The sequence below is a fragment of the Podarcis cretensis genome (genome assembly GCF_951804945.1).
Source record: "Podarcis cretensis genome assembly, chromosome: 5".
NCBI lineage: Eukaryota > Metazoa > Chordata > Lepidosauria > Squamata > Lacertidae > Podarcis > Podarcis cretensis.
In genome coordinates this window covers 36,175,540-36,196,365 of record NC_137174.1, presented here as the reverse complement: position 1 = coordinate 36,196,365, position 20,826 = coordinate 36,175,540, and the positions used below count along the sequence as shown (strand labels likewise).

The 20,826-nt window shown below is 43.0% G+C and overlaps 1 protein-coding gene across 1 annotated transcript; it reads right to left on the bottom strand.

The window, feature by feature from the left end:
- Positions 1 to 6,215: 6,215 nt before the first annotated feature.
- LOC307216287 (lipase member M-like) lies at positions 6,216 to 19,625 on the bottom strand (the record flags this gene model as incomplete). Its single annotated transcript, XM_079976441.1, has 9 exons — positions 6,216 to 6,579; positions 8,620 to 8,685; positions 9,972 to 10,043; positions 12,155 to 12,304; positions 13,345 to 13,484; positions 14,838 to 14,947; positions 17,162 to 17,360; positions 18,260 to 18,377; positions 19,521 to 19,625. 9 exons carry the CDS (start codon positions 19,623 to 19,625, stop codon positions 6,343 to 6,345), a joined length of 1,197 nt encoding a protein of 398 aa, XP_079832567.1. The 3' UTR covers positions 6,216 to 6,342.
- Positions 19,626 to 20,826: the final 1,201 nt, after the last annotated feature.

The following is a 20,826-nucleotide window of genomic DNA, read 5'->3' as shown; positions in this document are numbered from 1 at the left end:
ATTATTTTAGCTATTAGACATCTTCATGGAAAACAATGGCTCAATGTTCTTAGTAGAGAATTACATACCTCCTAACTCCCAATTTATACACACCTCAGAAATTCCACTAATGAGGTCAAGTGGGCGGCAAGGGAGGATGCTTTGTGTGGATCCCCATGGTTTCTATGGTACTTATTTGTAACGTTGTGACATTTTAAAATGCTGTTATTTGCTCTTCACTGCCACATAAAGGTCACAGCCTCTTCTCAGCTGGTGGGGCAAGGCCACGGGAGAGGTCCAACACAGATTCCCGTGGTGGGCACAGATCTGGCTTGTGCGTGATCATGGAAGGCTGGCCATTTTGCAGCCATAGTGGGTGACCTTCTAGACATGGCTTGGGGGTGGACTGGAAAGAAGACTGAGGGTGGAGGTTGTTCCTCTGGTCCACTCCTGGGCACAAAAGCCAGCTGCACGCAGGCCCCAACCTGGACTCTGATGAAGACAGGCGTTGCTGGAGGCTCTTGAAAAAGCTGAAAAGCTTTGAAGATCCTGGGCCATGGAAGCAGATGAAACAGAGATTTAAAGGGCCTCTGAAATGGCCAAAGAGAGCTACTGAAGAGCAGCAGCAGCAGGTCATGGTGGCAAGCAGAGACCAGGCACTGGAGTGAGGGCTGTAGACATGGGTTCTACCCTTCTTCCCTCCTTTTTTTTTTTTTTTTGGCCTATGCTGAACCTTTTATTTGTCCTAGCTAGAGGCCTTTCTGTATCAGGCTTATGCTATACCCAGTTCTAAACCTCTTCCACATATATTGCATATATTGCTTCAACAAATCACACGGCTTTAATATCAACAGCACCCAAATCCAGCTTTACCTCTTGCACTCTGATTAATTTTTTAAAAAACTGTTTTATTATGCTTCTAATTATTTTCTGGTGTAGCTTAATTAAGGATTATTTAATGCCCTAACAGATTTGCTATTCTATGTGTACATGCCAGGGTTCTGATTTGGATCAGAGAGAATAAACCTGAGCCAGAAAAAGACTTTACTGCCCAGTCACAAATATCCCATTTGGGTGCAAGGTTCTTGTGGCAGTGATGGTTGTGTAGCATCAGCTGCACTTTCATGAAACAGACTATCTAGACTCATGGTTCCCAGAGGGGCAATTTGATTTTTAAGGGGGGAGTTAGAGAATGAGTTATTAATAGTTAATGGCCCTTTAGGCTTCCTCCACATGAATAGTTCACTTTTTGAATAATAAGAATTGTATGTCATGGGGGGGAGGGATCAGGATTTTAGAGATGCTTAGGTGGGGCATGGCCAAAAAAAGCTTGGGACCCACTGATCTGGATGCATTTCCATTTGACTTCAGAATGGCGGCGCGTGCAAACACTGCGGCTGAGAGCTCCCAGGAGGGGAGTGAGGCTTTGTTAGGACGAATTATTTATAGTCGAAACGAAATGCTGTTGTACAGAGACAGAAGTAGCAGCAGATACAGATGTAGAAACTGTGCTGTGTGGGAGCAGCTATGGGCGTGCGAGATTCCAGAAATCGTAAATTACTGGTGTTGGAGGAGGAGGAGGAGGAGGAGAGAGCGGAAGCAGAAGAGAGGCTGCAGAGGACAAGGTCAAATGAAAGAGAGAACAAAGACAAGGAAGATAAGGAAACAACGATGCAAACTACCTCTTCCAAGTATCTTTTACGCTAATGTGAGATCATTGGCAAATAAACTTGATGAATGGAGGCTTCGGGTAGGAGTGGAGGAAGACATCTGGGGTTGTTGTGTGCTGATACTCACAGAGACATGGTTAAATTCAGCTATTCCAGACACAGCTGTTGAATTACAAGGTTTTACAACATACCGGTGGGACAGGACACAGGATTCTGGCAAGAAACAAGGTGTGTGTGTGTGTGTATTTTTGTAAATCAGAACTGGTGTACGGACTCTGTCAAGTTGGATACCTACTGTTCTCCGGATGTGGAATTTCTGACAATTAAATGCAGACCTTTCTATCTTCCCCGGGAATTTACAACAGTGGTGTTAACAGCAGTGTACATAGCACCAACTGCAAATGCATGCAGGGCCATGAGCAGTATGCATGAAAACATCAATGCTAAATTGAGCAGATACCCGGAGGCTGTGCACATTATTGTGGGGGACTTCAATCACACAGATGTGAGGGCAGTACTCCCAAAATTCCATCAGCACATTGAGTGTGCAACAAGGGGAGAAAATACTCTTGACAAGGTGCATACGAACATTAGACGGGCATATGAGGTCAAGACCTTGGCACACCTCGGTGGTTCAGATCATGTGTCCCTGCTTCTGACACCAGTATACACACCCCTCAAGAAACAAGGCCAGATACAAACACGGATGGTTACCGTGTGGCCTAAGGGAGCCTCTCAGCAACTGCAGGACTGTTTCCAGGAGACCGACTGGAATATCTTCGACCATGAAGATCCAGAAACTTATACATCAACGGTCCTGGATTATATTAGATTCTGCACAGCAAATGTCACCAGGGAAAAGTATGTTAAATTGTATCCGAATAGGAAGCCCTGGATGACAGGAGAGGTTAGGAGATTATTGAAGGCCAGAAATTCTGCTTTTAGAACTGGGGACCGGGTATTGTATGGCATAGAAAGAGTGAACTTGAAGAGGGGTATCAGGAAAGCAAAAGCGGAGTACAGAGGAAAAATTGAGGACCATCTGAGAAATCATGATGCTAGACAAATGTGGCAGGGAGTCCAACATCTGACTGGTTATAAATCAAGGAATTCATCAGTGGTAGAGAGTACTGCTTCCTTGGTGGGAGAGTTGAATACCTTCTTTGCCCGATTTGAGGTGACACCAACAGTGACTCCAACATGGATGCCAGAGCTATTGGCGTCACTACCTACAGGAAATGCTGCGAGGGTGGAAGAGGGAGAAGTGAGGCGAATATTAAAGGAAGTAAACACGAGGAAGGCTATGGGCCTGGATGGGGTGGCTGGCAGGGTGCTAAGAGATTGTTTGGACCAACTGGCAGGAATCTTTACGAAGATTTTTAACCAGTCTTTGGCCCAAGCCACTGTTCCACCCTGTCTGAAATCTGCTACTATTATACCCCTGCCAAAAACATCAAAGATAGACAGTGTGAATGATTTTCGCCCTGTGGTGAAAAACTGGTGAGGAAGCGCATCTTATCTTGTCTGTCAGTGGGACTTGACCCTTACCAGTTTGCATACAAGGCAAAGAGATCCGCAGAGGATGCTGTGGCAATGGCTTTACATGCTGTCCTGACTCATTTGGAGAAGCAAGGGAACTACGCGAGACTGTTACTTGTAGACTTTAGTTCTGCATTTAATACTATTCTTCCGCATAGATTGGTGCCCAAATTATTAGACCTGGGACTTCCACCATGTTTGTGCAGGTGGATATTAGACTTTCTATCAAACCATTCCCAAAGGGTCAGGTTGGGTTCCCACGTCTCTGCGGATCTCATCACGAATATGGGGATGCCGCAGGGGTGCGTGTTGAGCCCGCTTTTATACACGCTCTATACAGCTGACTGTGCTCCCAAATACCCCAGTAATAAGATCATTAAGTTTGCAGATGATACAACAGTGGTTGGTTTAATTACGGCTGGAGAGGGGGAGATTGCTCATAAAACATACTTTCCCTCCCCTGCTGCATTATCAAAAATAGGTCACAAATTTTGATTCCCCTCCTGTCCCTATGAATCTCTCCTCCTCCTTCCTGAGAAAATAAAATAAATTCCTCTTACAAAGGGGGTAATGTACAGAAGTGATCAGTTGAAGCAATGTAGGAATCACGCTTCTAGTCCCACTCCAGCATCACATCTCCTTACCCAACGTCAATGCATCTTTCTTAAGAAGTATCTCCTGAGTTTTCAAAACAATGTGCGTACAAGATAAACAATGAAGAAACATAGAATAAGAATTGTGTGAAGCACTTTATTGCAATTAGGATGAAATAGACAACAGTACACTGTTGCAGATATCATGATGAAATAGATCCTGCAAAGGGACACTTTATAAATAAGAGTCACATAACAATAAGTTAACTTCGCCGTATAGAGGACACCGAGGACATATGCAGTGTATGAAGCATATAAATGGAGACCATACAACATCTAAATGGTCTTGTTTCATAACCCCTCTTAGAACAGAGCAACAAATACCAAAAACTGTCCCTAGCAGTTGCAGTGCTCTGTGGGAGTCCTCATAAGGGAGATGGTCCTGGAGGAAGAACTGTGAGGGGAGAGACTTCATCAGGCAAGGCCTCCTTCTACCTGCCTTGCTCCACCCTCTAGTCTCTGCTTCTCAATTTGTATTGTATTATTTTATGTACTGTGGCTTGCCGTTGTTTTAGTGATTATAGTTTAGAAATTATTTATTGTAACTGTTGAGTGGATTTCTGTTTAACTTTTATACGTTGATATTATTCTTATTTTATGCTATTCTAATGATTGTTGAATGTTACTTTTATGATGTAGATTGCTTGTTTTAAAGTTTTGTTTTGTTTTCACATTTTTGTACTGCATTAGATTGTTATAAGATGTACATTGCTTCAGCTTGTAAACCACCTTGGGTATTGTAAGCTAGAAAGATGGTATACAAATTAAAAATGATGATGTTGATGAAGTGGTCCTTAAGTGTCTCGTTGCTCAGCCCTGGTGCCCCTAAATTCTTCTGGTGAAAATTCACAATTTGTTTTTTCTCTGTTTAGAAAAAAAGATTGCAGGATAGGCCTCAGCTCTTTCTTTGGGGTGTGCAGGTTCCTTGTCCTCCCTTCTCAACCCTCCTTGTCTCAGTTGCCAAAGAGAGTTTCTAGATGGTCTGTTTCAGAATCATTCCAGGCCTTTGATTGGTCTGGTCAGTCTGAAAGTCCTGACAATGAAAGGGAGGTGTCTGCTGAGCAAAGTCAAAATCTATTACTAAATCAGTGGGATTTCTCTGGACTAGAGAATATATCACTGGATATCCTCTGCCTCTCATGCTATGTGCTTACAGTGATAATTCAATGGTAGTTGTCTCTGTTTAGCGAAATGTCACAAGACAGGCCCCAGCCCCTATTCACCGCAGTTATGTGGGCAGAGGGATTGATTCTCTGTGTAATAATTTTATTAGTTTTCAATTACAATAACCCAATAAAAGCCTCATTGTCAATACCAAATTATAATATCAAATAATAATACAATTATTAATGCCAAATGTTCAGATGCCAAATTATATTATTTTGTTGGCTTCCTGCATGCCAGAATTGATGATTTGATAATTTACTCTGCATTCCAAAAACTCTGCATTCCAAAAACTTATAAATTCCAATGACACACCAGTCATAATAACAAACCCTTATACCGCAGCTGCAGTTTTAATGACTTCCATTTGCATTAACACATCAAATAATTTACAGTCTGTAGGAATGGGGAATCAGGACAGACAAAGAGTTTGATGATCGAGAGACGTTCCTTCTGGCCAGCCTCCAGAACCTCTCTTTTATTAAGTATTACAAACATTGCCACCAGTGTGCTGGTAGCTGATTAGTTAACATACAAACAAAGAAACTCATTGCTGATTGGTTAATATTTGCATAAGGCGGGTACAAGGCAGGATTACAAATAAACATTAATCTTAATAGTTCAAAGACTGTTAAACAAGGTAGAGCTTAGACAGGTATGAAAGCTCTTAATCCACTTATAACTAAGATTGATTATAATATGTCTAAAGCAATCACTAATATTCTGATCATAGCATAAGAGCACATAATCAATTATATGTTGAAGAAGAATATATCAGGGTAAACTTTAGGTGAACTAAGAAAAGGAATGTTGTGCATGGTACATCTTTGGTATGTGCAAGGGGGATTAAAAGGATAGCTATAGGATTAAAAAGGTGAAGCTTGAGTGTTTCAAGAAAGGCAAAAAGGGAGGGCAATAGTGATTCCCAGAATCTCCCAGAATCTCCCAGAATGCCACACAGAAAAGAACCAATGTTTTACTATACTGGTATAGAAAGAGAACATCCTTTCAACAGTCCTTCAGGTGAAGCCTTCAAACTCTCTTTTTGATCTTCTTGTGTGTGGCTATTATTCTGTCCTTATACTTTATTATGTCTATCTTTTGTCATTTGTTGCTGTTATCCATCATACCTTGGGCGGAGCTAGTATTCCATTGCTGTTTCTCAAGTTCTCCATTGCACAGTTCCAAGCTTCATTGTTTTGCAACTCAAGCAAACTGTGGGTTTCAGTGGCCTAGAAGGGCTCTCCATGTTAGCAGGGCACAGGGTTTGTTGTTACAGGTGTAAAAGAAAGAATGGTTAATAAAAGATGGTGAATTAAATCTATTATAGCAAAATATCAATTTACAGACTTCCCCATCCACTCTATGATTTTGCAGTACACCAGTTTGGGGGCATTGAGGCCCCAGATGAAATCCCAGTGGTTCCAGTATGATATATTTTTGTAGTAAACTAGGTTAGAGATGCGAGAAACTAAGATGGCTGTATCTCCTGGGCTTGCAATGATGTCATTCCCACCAGACCACACTGCAGTTGGGACACTCATGTCTTCTACTTTATACAAAGGCGGAACGCTCTGGAGAGTAAAAGACAGAGGATCAATAAACACACATAAACACACAAGTGTTCTTTGTGACAGCACCTTGACACAATTCAGACTACCTATGGGCTGTTCACAGGTTTATATGGACGATAGATTTTCCTTCTTCCTAACTAGAACACTCATGGACTGCTAGCATGATTTAAATTGGGATGAGTGAATCCACTGAGGCTCTCCTCGGATTAGCTGCTCTCTCTCCCCCCCCCCCCCATTTTGCAACCAAAACCCATATAAAAATACAGTAATTGTACCTCTGTCCTCTGTATAAATGATTTAAACTGCTTTTAGAATTTGTGGTTTATAAAATTGCAAAAAAGTGAATTTAAAAAAAACCCCAAACCAATGGTGGGGGGAAACCCTGAGGCAATCTGAGTGGCAGTACAAGCTCCCCTGAAGAGCTACCCCTGTGGTCTGTGGCCCATCATGCAGCTAGAATGATGATGAGAGGAGAAAGAGGAGAGTTCTCCTCATTTCTTTGCTGCCAGCACCATGTCCCCTTCATGGGAATGGCAGAGTGCTTGAGGTGATGGAAATGGCTCTGGGACCCCCTCCAAGCACACAGAGCTTGATCTGAGTGAGGAAAAGGAGTTTGGGAGTTGGGAGATTCACCCCACATTTTGAGGAGGTGGTAGAGTGCCTGCTTTGCATGCAGAAACCCCTGTCTGAAATCATGGAGAGCTGCTGCCTTGGTGTGACACAACTCTGAGCTAGATGGACCAGCGGTCTGAATCACTGTAAGGCCACTTCCTCTGGGGGCCTCTCTTACTGCAGAGTTTGTTTCCAAGCCAGGCATCTGCATCACCCCTGCTTATATTAAAAATAAAAATAGAACTCAGGATCGGAACTGTCGCATTTGGACTAACTAAGAGTATTGGAGCTGAACGAAATAAGAATATCATTCCCTGAAATCTAGAGCACGGATTGTTTAATTTGGTATTGGATAATTGGCTTTTTTAATTGTATTATAATTTGGTATTGTATTAATGTGGCTTGTATTGGATTGTTATAAATGAAAATTAATTAAAAATTGTTTTGTTTTGTTTTGTTTTTAAAAAAGAACATATTGTGGAATGTGGCGTAATTAATTTCTAGTCTATGGTAAGTGATACTGAGTTTGCATTCTTCTTTAAGGGCTTAAGAACTTGTCTCCCACATCACATTCATTTAGTCTAGGATTCTTGACCCCACAAACTGTAATGATCACCAGCTGCTGTGGTCTCTCCATAGTAACTATGTAATCAGAACAAAATAAAAAAATTCCTTCCAGTAGCACCTTAAAGACCAACTAAGTTAGTTCTTGGTATGAGCTTTCGTGTGCATGCACACTTCTTCAGATACACTGAAACAGAAGTCACCAGACCCTTCTATATAGTGAGAAGGTGGGGAGGGGTATTACTCAGAAGGGTGGTGGGATTGGGTGATTGGCAGATAGCTGTGATGAGCCTGTTGATGACTCTTAACGACTGCAATAGGTCTTACAGGAAAAAGCAAGGGGTGAGAAGGTGAAAAATGGCTTTGTCATGTATAATGAGATAAGAATCCAATGTCTTTGTTCAGACCAGGTCTCTCCATGGTTTTAAGTTTGGTAATAAGTTGCAATTCAGCAGCTTCTCTTTCCAGTCTATTTCTGAAATTCCTTTGAGAATTTGTATAGAATGTCCTGGGAGATTGAAGTGTTCTCCTACTGGTTTCTCTGTCTTGTGGTTCCTGATGTCAGATTTATGTCCGTTTATTCATGTAATCAGAGATATTCTGCTTCTGCTTACATGGAGAGTTGTAGACAAGCTAGTCCTAATCTGAGTAAACCTATTGAAGCTATACATGGCTAACTCAAGTCCGTCCATTTCAATGGGTCTACGCTGAATAGATCTAAGTTGGATACAACCCATTTGAGGTTTGTTATGAGAATATGACAGGGAGGAGGAGAACCACGTATGAGCTCCATGGAGAAAAAATGGAATACATATAAATTAGTGAAGAAACTTATTTTTTCACCTAAAAATTGTTCTCTCTTACCTGGTTATATCTTGCCTCATTCTTGTTCCCATAGTCAAAATACCTGAATAACCCCGAATCTCTTATCTATCAAAATAATAGGAGAGCCATAGAATTAGATAATGCATTATACATATTACTGAACATTGTGAAAACTCTGCCACTGCTGGTATTATCAGCAGACAGCTTGAAGCAGAACAATAGTACCAACTTAAAATGGTTTAATTGTGGTTAGAGGCTTCCCAGGGAATGTTAAGCACACTAGCAATTCCAGCATTCTTTGGTGGAAGCTCTAACAGTTAAGTGTTATATTGGGTCCTCCCTTAAAGAGGTATTGCAGTGAGACCTGGACAACTGACTCCCTGTGTTGTGGGTAGGTATGATTGGTCAGCCACAACACCCTATTGGTAGGTCCCTCATAGCTGGGTGCAATCTGGCCAATGGGACGCAGACCAAACAGTTCAAGGGACCTATTTATACCCATGCAAGCTTCCCCTTTCAGCGCGTTCATCCGGAACACCAGTCCACCTCTCCCTACTTTTAGGGCTTTGTGCTTGACCTTGCTATGCTGTCGTGTGTCGTCTGTCATTGGGATAGGGGCATGGCAGGAGTTTTTCCCACTTGGCTGATTGGCTGTTGCCATTTGGGTTTCGCCTGCCACTTAGCAAATCATCACAGCTTGTAAGGTTGCGGATAGGCTCTGGTTCAAGTGATAGGGATGGGAGAACGCTCTCGCCATCCCTATGTAAGGGTATTCCGTTAAAGGAATCCAGGGACTCAATGGTTTGGTCAGCCCCTGAGAGGGGGTTGTGCCTGTGCCTGATTCCAGGGGGACATTTGGGTGGCGGGGGTAGCTTGTTCCCAACTTTCCGCTTATCCAGGTGTTCCCCCTTGGCTGACCTATGCTGGAACCCTGGGTCAGTGCTAATAGTGCTAAACAACTATTTTACTTTTAAAAGACAACTGAAGACAGCCCTCTTTAGGGAAGTTTTTAATGTCTGTTGCTGTACCGTTTTTAATATTCAGTTGGATGCTTCCCAGAGTGGCTGGGAAACCCAGCCAGATGGGCGGGGTATAAATAAATTATTATTATTATTATTATTATTATTATTATTATTATTATACCTGCACGGCAGGGAGCTAGTTGAACCAGAACCTATGCAACCATTCACTTTCTGTAATCAATAAAGTTGTGGCCTAAATTCTGCCAAAAACCAAAACCAAAATTTGAGGCCAGTGTGAATTTATTTAGGGGGGAGGTTTCTGGGTCTGAACACACAAATGCAGTCAATATGAGTTTGCAATTTTTGACAGACCATAGAACGATAGAACCCTCTTGACCACCACATCTGCTTAAAAGTGCACAACTCTACCTGTATCCAGTGCAGAAGGTTTTTAGATGATGTTGCATCTGGAAAATGAGCTGCATACACATCTGCACGGCTCTGTGAGAAACATTTGATTTGAAAAGCAAACACATTTTTAAAATTTATTTTTAAAAATAATAATCTGAGGAACAGGCAAAGGAAACTACATCTGTAACTAGTCTAGAAATAACGTGAGTAGGATAGCATACAACATGGGTAGGCAAACTAAAGCCCAGGGGCCGGATCCGGCCCAATCGCCTTCTAAATCCGGCCTGCAGACGGTCCGGGAATCAGCATGTTTTTACATGAGTAGAATGTGTCATTTTATTTAAAATGCACCGCTGGGTTATATGTGGGGCCTGCCTGGTGTTTTTACATGAGCAGAATGTGTGCTTTTATTTAAAATGCATCTCTGGGTTATTTGTGGGCATAGGAATTCATTCATTTCCACACACACACCCCAAAAAAATAGTCCGGCCCCCCACAAGGTCTGAGGGACAGTGGACCGGCCCCCTGCTGAAAACGTTTGCTGACCCTTGGCATACAATTATGCATGGTGCAGAGGGAGAGGGTTTGGGGTTTCATCCTCTTGTATTTCAATAACCTGAAGCCACCCATTGAAGCTTTTGGTTGGCAGATTCAGGACAGACAAAACAAACGATCTTTGCTACCCAGTGCATAGCTCAGCTGGGAATTGGCTTCTGCAAGATGCAATGCTGGCTTTGAAAGGCGTCGAGAAAAAATCACAGAAGACAGATCAGTCAGTGGCTGCTTGTCAAGGTAATGTCCAACCCCAATGCTGTGCTTTTGAAAGTATTAAAAGCAGTGCCATTTTTTTTCTAGAAAAAGAGGTCGCCTCCCTCTTTCTCTTAGAATGGCAGCAGTGCCCACCTAAGAGGTGCCGGTGAGTTCCAGCTGAAAAAAGGCCCTGACTTAAAGTATTTTAAAAGCCCAGTCATACTGCTACTCCTTTGATTATATCTGAATTTCTTGTTGTATAGTATTTTGTGTGTGCATAGTACTTTGGGGATTGGTTTACATGAAATGCTAAGCTAAAAACCTTGGCTTAGTTCCAAGTGTGAAGATTCCTGGAAAGGAGTTTGCTTCATTCCTCTTGGGGTCCTCCTGCTCTTGCACTGCTGTGAGCTAAGCCATGGTTTGGCTTAGCTTGTCACACAAGTTCATGGTTTGTTTCCAGTCTAGACAAACCCTGAGCTGTAAACCCAGGAACTCTAATCTCTCTGGGATCCCATTTGCTCACCTTTCATGTTTAGCAATGGTCACCCGAGCTGCTCCACATCTGCCTCTCTCAGGTTTCCAAGACTGAGGTAGCACCACTTTGTGGTGGTAGTGGGGAATAGAGGGGACACATTGCAATGAGAAAAGGACTGGAGCAGGCAGCTATGCAGTTTCAGTGAGAATGAGGAATTTGGGCAAACACCAGTGATTTCAGAAAACGTTTGAAGTGTAGTAGAAATGACTGGCTGACAGCTGTGTGTTTTTTCCCATCAGAGCCTTTTTGTGTGGATAAGGGAGGGAATGTGGGAGTAATTAGCCTCCCCAAAACTCCTCCAGGGTTGTAGAGGAGGCAGATTCAGCCACAGTTGCCCAATATCTGACACCCATCCCGAGGGATTGTGGGGGCAGAGGGCATTGAGTGGAAAACACACACGCCTAGGTAACTCTCCGAATGTCGTCATCATGAGCAGAGGGCTCCTGCTTTTTTTTAAAGATAAAATTCAGACTTATTTAGCAGGCTTACTTTGAACTAGCGGAGAGAAAATAACTTGCAAATTTAACCAGCCACTGAGAAGGATTAGATCTGGAGAAAGACTTTTGCTACAACTTAAGACGCTGCTTGGGATATGTGAGTAGACTTTAAACCTAACCTAATATCCTGTTGGAAGCTGCCCAGAGTGGCTGGGGAGGCCCAGCCAGTGGGCAGGGTATAAGTAATAAATTATTATTATTATTATTATTATTATTATTATTATTATTATTATTTCTGTTCAACAGGACTTTTCCAGTGTGTAAAGCATTTTCATCTGACTCTAATCAAGATTTCAATTAGCCATGGAATTTTTGCTCCCTTTGGAAGCTTTTTGCCTCAAAAATGAAAGCTTGTGAAAAGTAGAACATATAGCTAAACCAGTAATCAACTACTATGTCTTCTTCACACATCTACATACCATATTTAGATTTGTTGCATTGAATCCACCCGTAATAGTGAAAATGAGACGCGCACATAATTTCTGCATAAAAGAAGCGTGGCATAATTTCTGCATAAAGTCTCTCGCAGGCTTGCGAGACAAAACAAATTCTCCTCTGGCAAGCATGCTCTGTAAAGATATAAAGACCTTATATATAATGAAGCTTTCATAAAGTGGCAAAATAAGCTACATGTCTCTAGGGAATTCCTTCTCCCTGGCTGCACCTCCTAAAAGATTTAAATCGGAGACCAGGAGGAGGAAAGCATGTGGTGACCATGTGCCCTCAGTGTGCCTGCATGTGCCAGCTGCACCTGCTCCATCTCCAACCTTCCCACATTCGCTGGTAACACCCAGATCCAGTTACAGGGAGGTTTGTATGCCTGTCCAACCAAATCTACTTAAAAGTCCCCTTCAGACCTTCCAGTTCAATGCAGGAAGGTTGGGGGTGTGGACAGTGACAAAGCTGCATGCTCCGGCACCAGGGATAGAGAGTAGGTGGGGGAGTGGCTGGCGCGCATCCCAGGGGCATGGCACGTCACTTGTGGGGGCATGGCGTGAGCCCCGTGGGGGCATGGCATGAGCCCGGGGGGGTGATGCACCGCCCGCAGGGGCATGGTGCGCGTCCAGTGGGCTTGACGCATTGCTCACGGGGGCGTAGGCCCTGGCATGGTGGGGGGTGCATGGCATGTGTCCGGGGGTGGCCACGATTGTAGCCCCCTCCTCGATGGTGCCTGGGCTGGTGCGCTCTCCCCACGCCCCCCCTTCCTCTGCCAGTGGGTGTGGATAGGCTGATCTATTTAATTTTTCTCCGTTTCTCATTCTCCCATGCTTAAGCTCAGTTCTGCATAATTCCCACATCAAGTTTGTGATTAAAAAAAAAAAAAAAAACAAGTCTGCATGAAAATTTCTGAACAATGCACATTTTTGTATGCAATGTTGCTGAGCACACATAATTTTTGCAGAGCAATTTTCCCTATTATAATGCATTTTGTATGTTATTTTCACTATTTACTGTATATGAATATTTTACCCTGGTTTATGCATTTTTTTGTACATATTACTTGGCCAGAGAACCATAATTTGGAGATGAGCAAATTTTGAAAGGGGGGTTGAGTTTCCATTTGCAAATTCTTGATTTCCGCGGTCATAAAATAGTGATTGATGGGTACCTTGGATGAGAATTCAGGTAACATGGAGCTTATTTTCAACATAGGGCTTGTTGCATGCTGAAGAGAAATCACAGGAGCCAGGGCAAAAAACATGTTGACTTTCTGAGACAGTTCTGGTATGACTGAAAATGCGATGAAACCTGAAAGGGAGAGGAGGGCGAACGAGAAAAACACAGTGGGCTTTTGGAACTGCTGATAACCATGTTAAGAAATTCATTCACCAGTTTAAAGGGTACTCCCTGCAGAGGCAGACTTAGGGTAGCACAACAGACTTGGTCACACTAGGTGCAGATCCTTGGGGGCTCTGCTACTATAATTAAAGGCATTGAATTTTGGCATTTCACAGGGCACCACTGAAATGAGATCCACCTCTGCTCCCTGGCCCTATAGCAGAGGAGAACCTGTGGTCCCCCCGATGTTGCTGCAACACAACTCCCATCATTCCTGGCTGGAGCTGATGGGAGTTGGAGTCCAACAGCGTCTAGAGGACCACAGGTTCCCTATATCTGCCTTATATGGACACTGGAGCTGCTGTTAAGAAACTGAGGGGCAGTGAAGAGTGGAAAAACCCAACCCTCACCCCTCTTCACTTTAGGTTGAAGCCAGTTGCCAGTAAAGTAATGTAGGTGATTCTTTAAATGTTTCTCTTTTACAGATATACTCATTAGGTGAATGAACAGATTTACAATGAACTCTGCCCCTGGAACTACCCAAAACTACATAACAACATCCTTATATCAAGTGTTATTTTTCTGGGGGGAAAGGTGTCAGAAAGTGTCAGAACTCACCATGAGTTCTCTTACAAGGACAATGGCGCCCACCTGAGAGGTGCTGGAACTGAGTTCCAGTAAGTTCTGGCTGAGAAAAGAGCCCTGCTGATACCTATTCTAGACTTCAGGACATATAGGCATTTTTTAAAAGGTATCACTACACAGCAACTGTAATATAATCTAAGTTATATGGGACAAGCACTGAGCTCTGTTTGCCTTGTTACTGTAAAGCCCTAAAATGGACCTCACACTGGGAAGGTCTGGACCATAGCTGTGTGAGCAGCAGGGTCAGAGTTGTCAGGTTGTCAAGTTGTCAGACTTATTGTAAGGTTTTATTCTGTAACATAACAGGTTATTTTCATTCCCACTGAATAGCTGATGGTTGCAGGGCGGGGGGACCCGGAAGGCCAATTGAAAACTGGATCTGGGATGCATCTAGCCTGGGGGGTGGTTATTTCTGATCCCTGGTCTACTAGAAACCATATCCACCCGATATTCCCTCGAGAGTCCAATGTAACCTATAGGTGAGTTAAGCAAGAGCATGAAGGGAATGCAGGCAAAACAGTGCTGACAGATTCACAAAATCATTGCCAGTGCTGGGGGCAAGACTTGAATCCTTACAGCTGGCTCCAGGATCCAGAAGGGCAGAACATAAGACTTTTTTTTTTGAAAGAGAGAGAACAAGAGAAAGAGACAAAAATGGACCAGTCCACTTTAGCATACCAATAGTAGCGCCTTGAGAGTAGCCTATGTAATACACTTGCTTCTGCCCAGTTTTCTTCAGAATGAAGTTGATCATTGCTGGAAGATCATAGATGGCCATTTCATGGAAACTGAAGAAAAGGTTTAAATGTTATGGCAAAATTAGTGACACCTCTTCATCTGAACTCCTAGATGTTCACCCAGAGTTGCCTTCTGGAAGGTTTTGCTTGAAATGTGGGTGCAGAACCAGGTGATGGCACCACCATCCCTATTCTCCACTTTAATTTTGCAGCGGTTGCTTCCAGCAACAGAACATCACTAAACATCACACCCACACCCCGTTTTTTCACTTCACACATGAATCTCATGAAGAACCATCACACATAAAAGCAGGCTGTAGGATGTGAAGATGTTCAGTATGTAGACTTCTACTTCTTTCCACACATTCTGGAATCGTGCAGGTCACAGTACGTATGTGGAAATCCAACATGCATAGAGATCTATAGCTTTTAGTTACTGTCCTGCTCAGTGTAACCCTATTGAAATTAAGGGTATGATGAGGGAAGGGGAAGGGATTTGATTCAGATTGCATTGAAACCTGAATTTTTCAAATTCGCACTTTCTAAGACAATATGACAACTGAAACACGGTCGTCTTTCAAAATTCATATTTATCCATATGTTGTGATGCCATCCTCCAACCAATGAAAAGTTTGCAATAATACACATATTATGCAAAACTGTGAATAAAAAATAGTGAAAATGACATGATAAAATGTGCACACCAAAATATATCAAGAGAAATCTGCACTAAAGCACTGAAGAATTTTCCTGAAGACTTGTTAAAAAGAAAATTTTCAAATTGCTGCAGATATGTGGAGAACCAAATTTAAGTTTGGGAAAAAATGACAAACTGAGAGAACCAAAACCGACAGATCCTTCCATCCCTAACTAGGAGTAGCAGGTTCACCCAGCCACAATCGTGCCCTCACACATGAATCAGGGGAAAGGGGCATTGTGAGGAATAAAAATGTTGCCTTTTCAAAAGGCCACAAGGCTGCAACGGTTAGATGACCGCAGACAGCAGAAACTTGCTTACATGTATTTTTAGAACAGCTTGTGGTTAGGAGGCTTATAGATAGGGCTGTTTGCAGCCGTTATGCGATTTATCTGTACGTTTCAACTAATATGGGACTCGGTTACATCCACTAGTGGTTGGGATGTGGATTTATTGCTTGAGTCAATGTGTAAAACCATAAGAAACATGGACCAAATAAGGAGAAAGGTAAACAGGAGTAGCAGTCATTGGAACTAGAGTAATGGGAGATGTCAACAAAGACAGGGATTTTAGTATTTTAATTAGGTGGTCATGATAGGCTGTAAACCCTGCATTTACCCTGCCAGTGGGGAAACAAGGGAGGGAACCTGTGCTTTGGGTATAAAGAATATAAGATTGTGCCTTGCCAATTTGGGCTGTTCCTACTTTGGACACCTGCTCTTGCATGAACGCATTGTACTCAATAGACTCTTTGCTGCTTCACCAATTTTGTTCAGAATTTATTTTGAGGGTCTTGGGATCCACGTTTTACTTCTAACAGGCATCAGACATAGAAAATCACACATAGATCTGTAGGATGTGAAAAACCTCCAGCTTGTAGACTTCTACAGACAGATCCTTCCATCCCTAACGAGGATTAACTATTATGATTAACAACAGCACTCTGATTTTGCTGGATATAAGTTTATGCTGTGCAGATCTCTCCCGCTAAAGCCCATGCCTAACATGTAGATGCTGCTGGTAGGGATGAGAAGAGAGAAGAATTCCATGACTTTGTGGTCAAAAAGTCTTTCAAAAAGGCAGGGAATATCTTAATTGTTTCAGCAAAATTATATCATTGCACTGGTTAATAGCCACCACTACCCCAACACACACAAAATTCTTCTCACACATTGAGCATTACCTCTGGTATGTAGCCTACCTACCAGCATCTCTTTAGAGAAGATGATAGGTGCATAATCTGAAAGTTCATGGAATGTTTATCATCAGTTTGTGTATATCTGAATAACTGATGGCATGGAGCCTGTTTCAATAGTAGGAGTCCATTATTTACATGGATAAGGTTCCTAGTTTGATCTCTGACATCAGCCCTGGAGAGGCACTGCCAATCACTGTTGACATTACTCAGGTAGATGAGCCATGCTTGCTTTTGTAATGTGAATAATCTGAGTGAATAATAGGTGTTTGCAAATTTCATGAATATTTATTATCTTCATAATTTAATAGTTAATGTGCAAGATAATACCGTCAATTGCTATGATATTGTTACTTTTTTCTATCCAAACTACCTGAAATCCCAAAATTCATCTTGGTCAGTTGACAGATTCTGGTGTCTCTGAGACCAGCTCGTTCCTCTGCTGTTCCCCAGCCAAACATCATAGCCGGCGTCTGCTAATATGAATCCGAAGCTGTTGTTGGCCATGTTTTCGACCCAGAAGCTAGCTTCTGCAAGCATTCCATGTTGCAGTAACACAACAGGCTTGGGACCTAGTTTAAAAAAGAAAATTTTAAAACAAAGCAGATGAGAATTTCCGCGCCATGATAACAAAGATGATTTTAAGAAATATCTCTCATGTTCGGAAACCATCATTTATATTTCAGTCCATTATGTCAATAACTTTGCTAGGCACATGAATCGGAGCCTTGACTGTAGAAGAGGCTTCTTAGCAAAGCCCTATTCAAGCATTCAAAAGAACATGTGAACACTGAAACAGGCGTGTGTGCAGCCAACAGCCCTGCTCCCAAAGCCCCCACATGCACTAGGGATGCGCACCCCACCACTGACTTTCCTGGAAGGTTTGAAGCGACCTTGAAAGCATGCTCTACTCAATAGCTTTCCATGTGCTTCTATGGGGATGCTCCCATGTGATTCTGACCAAGCGGGCTGCTTCTCACTTACAGAGAGGCTTGGAACTGCATTCAGCTAAAAGCACTTATAAGCCCCCTTCAGGCCTTCCTGCTCAACATAGGACACTTGCAGTGGCAGATTTTGGACTTTTAAATTTCAGTGGTGCCTCCCACCTCTCACCTTCTGTTGTTCATCATAGCTGCAGTGCCCCCAAAGCACCCTTTTGGCTTGGCACCCACCGCGGGCGAACCTGTGGCGCCCCCCTAAATCGGCTTTTGACACAAGGAGTGGAGCTGGTTTTCCTGCCCTTCCGCCCCTTCAGTTTCAGCCCACCTGTGATTCTGAATGCTTTTGTGGGGCTCTAGGGGTCATGCAATGGCCTTCTGGGACCAGTCGCTTCTGGGCTTGACTGAGGCTTTGATAGCTTAAGTAAAGCTTTAGTATTTTCAAAACACAGCACTGGTTTAGCGATTAAGGCTTTTCTTATACCACTTTCATAGACTTAGGATTTTTAAAAATATAAATATATACCAGATACCTCTGACTGTAAGATTTTTTCTTCCAAAAGGTATTCTGTTTATTGTCAAATAATAGCCATCATCTGTTAAGACTTCATATTCTTCACTGGGGTATCCTTTGTAACAGATCAGCTCACTCTGAAAAAGAAATAAAATAAATTGCTGAGATGTTTTAATTCATAATGTTTTAATCTGTCTGCCAGAGAGGAGACCACCTTGGGTGAATCCTGGTAGACCTACTCCATACCCCTCAAGTGTCCCAATTTAGCTGGGGCATCCTGGATTGACAGAAGCCGCCCTAGGAATCAACATAGGCATATCTGCAGCCGCCACCCTGAGCTATGGAACTGGGTAAGTAAGTGGGCTGTGTCCGCTCACACTGCTTCAGCCACATCACATCCTGTCTGATTAAGACTCAGGCACGTCGCCAGAAGCGAGAAGTGCTTCAGTAGCAGGGAGCCAAGTCAGGCAGCTCTTCTTGGGCACTGACAGCGCTGAAGCAGGGCGTTCTCATGACTACCCACTCAGCACTTCTCCCGCATCCAGCTCAGCACCTCCATACCCTCCAATGTTTCTCTGATGGAAATAGGGACATCTTATTCCATACCCTCCAACATTTCTCCAATGGAAACAGGGATGTCCTAAGTAAAAGCGAGGCATTCTGGGATCAAATCAGAAATTGGGACAGGCTCGGTAAGTCCGGGACTGTTTCTGAAAAATAGGGACACTTGAAGGATCTGCACCTCTCAGGCCACTGGGCTACTCCCAAAGACCAACCCCCTCCCCACTCTCTTGTCCAGTTCTTCCTCCCCCCTTTGAGCCACTCTGCCAAGAAGTCTGCACAGAGTTCATGACAGTAGGAGGGAAACTGGAAGCAGCATTGCTTCGTGTTTCCCAGGCTCCTCAGTATCACTTCAAGGAAAAGTTCCGCATTCCCCAATGGGTTGTTTGTCATTGCTCCTAATTGCATAACCCCACCCCATTAATCAATAGTTATGCTTTTGATGTTCTAGATCTGGGATTTCCAACACCGTGCCCTGTGGATGTTGTTGGGCTAGAACTCCCATTAGGCCCTGACTTTTGGCCATGCAGGCTGAGGCTCATGGGAACTGGAGCGCCACAACAGCAGCTTGAGGCACCTTGTTGGCTATCCCTGTTCTAGACTGGGGGAAGGAAGAGAGAAGGAACAAGTGCTGCTTTTCGGCTCCCTTAGATCTGCATTCCAGGCCTATCTCAGGCCTGCATCTGTGATAACATTTATAAAAAGATTATGTAGCTTACGACATTCATGTGAACCTCAGGATTTGCATCTCTTCTCCTCCTACTCAATTCTTCTGAGCCTCCAGTTGCTTGTATTAGGCAAGCGATGGCAACAAGCCACCACATCTTCTCTCTATGTATTGTTTGTAAAGGTGGTGTGGAAGAGGAGAAAACAAGAAAGGGTGAGGAAAACTCACAGCTATCACTTCACAAGTAATGCTGACAAAATATATACACTTTAATAATTTATTCCAAAATATATGAACTGCTCTACATTCAAAGAATACCTTAGTACCATACAAAAAAAACCCCAAAACTTTTAAAACTTGTGCAAATGATAAAACAGTATTAAAAACACGAATCCAACATTGTAGAACCTGAGCAGACTAATTGGAGGATAAAAGTTTTCAGCCAACATCTAAATATATAGAAATGTTGACGCATGCTTCCATTCAAGGAGAAGATGATTCCAGGGATCTGGAGCCACAGTTCCTAAAGGCACCAGTTTACTTACGATATCACCTTACACCACATGTGCCTACTTGACCACTTACATAATATCCACATAATACCCACACATCTGTAAGAACTCGATCTTTCCGTGTGGCAGCGCCAACACTTTGGAATTCCCTGCCTCTTGATATTAGGCAGGTGCCTTCAACGTGTTCCTTTCAGCGCCTGCTGAATACATTCTTATTTAGACAAGCCTACCCAGATTTTTAGAAAATTTGTACGAGTTGGTTTATTTCACTGTAGTTTTTACTTTCTATATGTTTTAAATTATGGTGTAATTTTGGGGGGATAATTTTATTTAAAAAAAATATTTTTTAGCAAACCGTTTTGAAGTTTTTCTATATAAACAAGCAGTACTTAGATTTTATGAACTAACTAAATAAAACACATGCCTGAGTTGCAGCATGTTCTACCTACAGGGACTGGGCAGAGGCAGCAGTGTAGTTAGCCACTCATGTGCCCGGGGTGGCACACGCAGCCTGCAGCCGGGGGCAGAGCAAGCCACCCATGGGGGCAGGGCAAGCTGCCATGGGGGCAGGGTGAGCCAAGATCCAGTGCCAAGGGCCTTCTGGCAGTTCCTTCATTGCGAGAAGTGAGGTTACAGGGAACCAGACAGAGGGCCTTCTCAGTAGCAGCACCCGCCCTGTGGAACACCCTTCCATCAGATGTGAAGGAAATAAGCAGCTATCTTATCTTTAGAAGACATCTGAAGGCAGCCCTGTTTAGGGAAATTTTTAATATTTAATGCTTTATTGTTTTTAACACTTGATTGGGAGCCGCCCAGAGTGGCTGGGGAAACTCAGCCACATGGGCG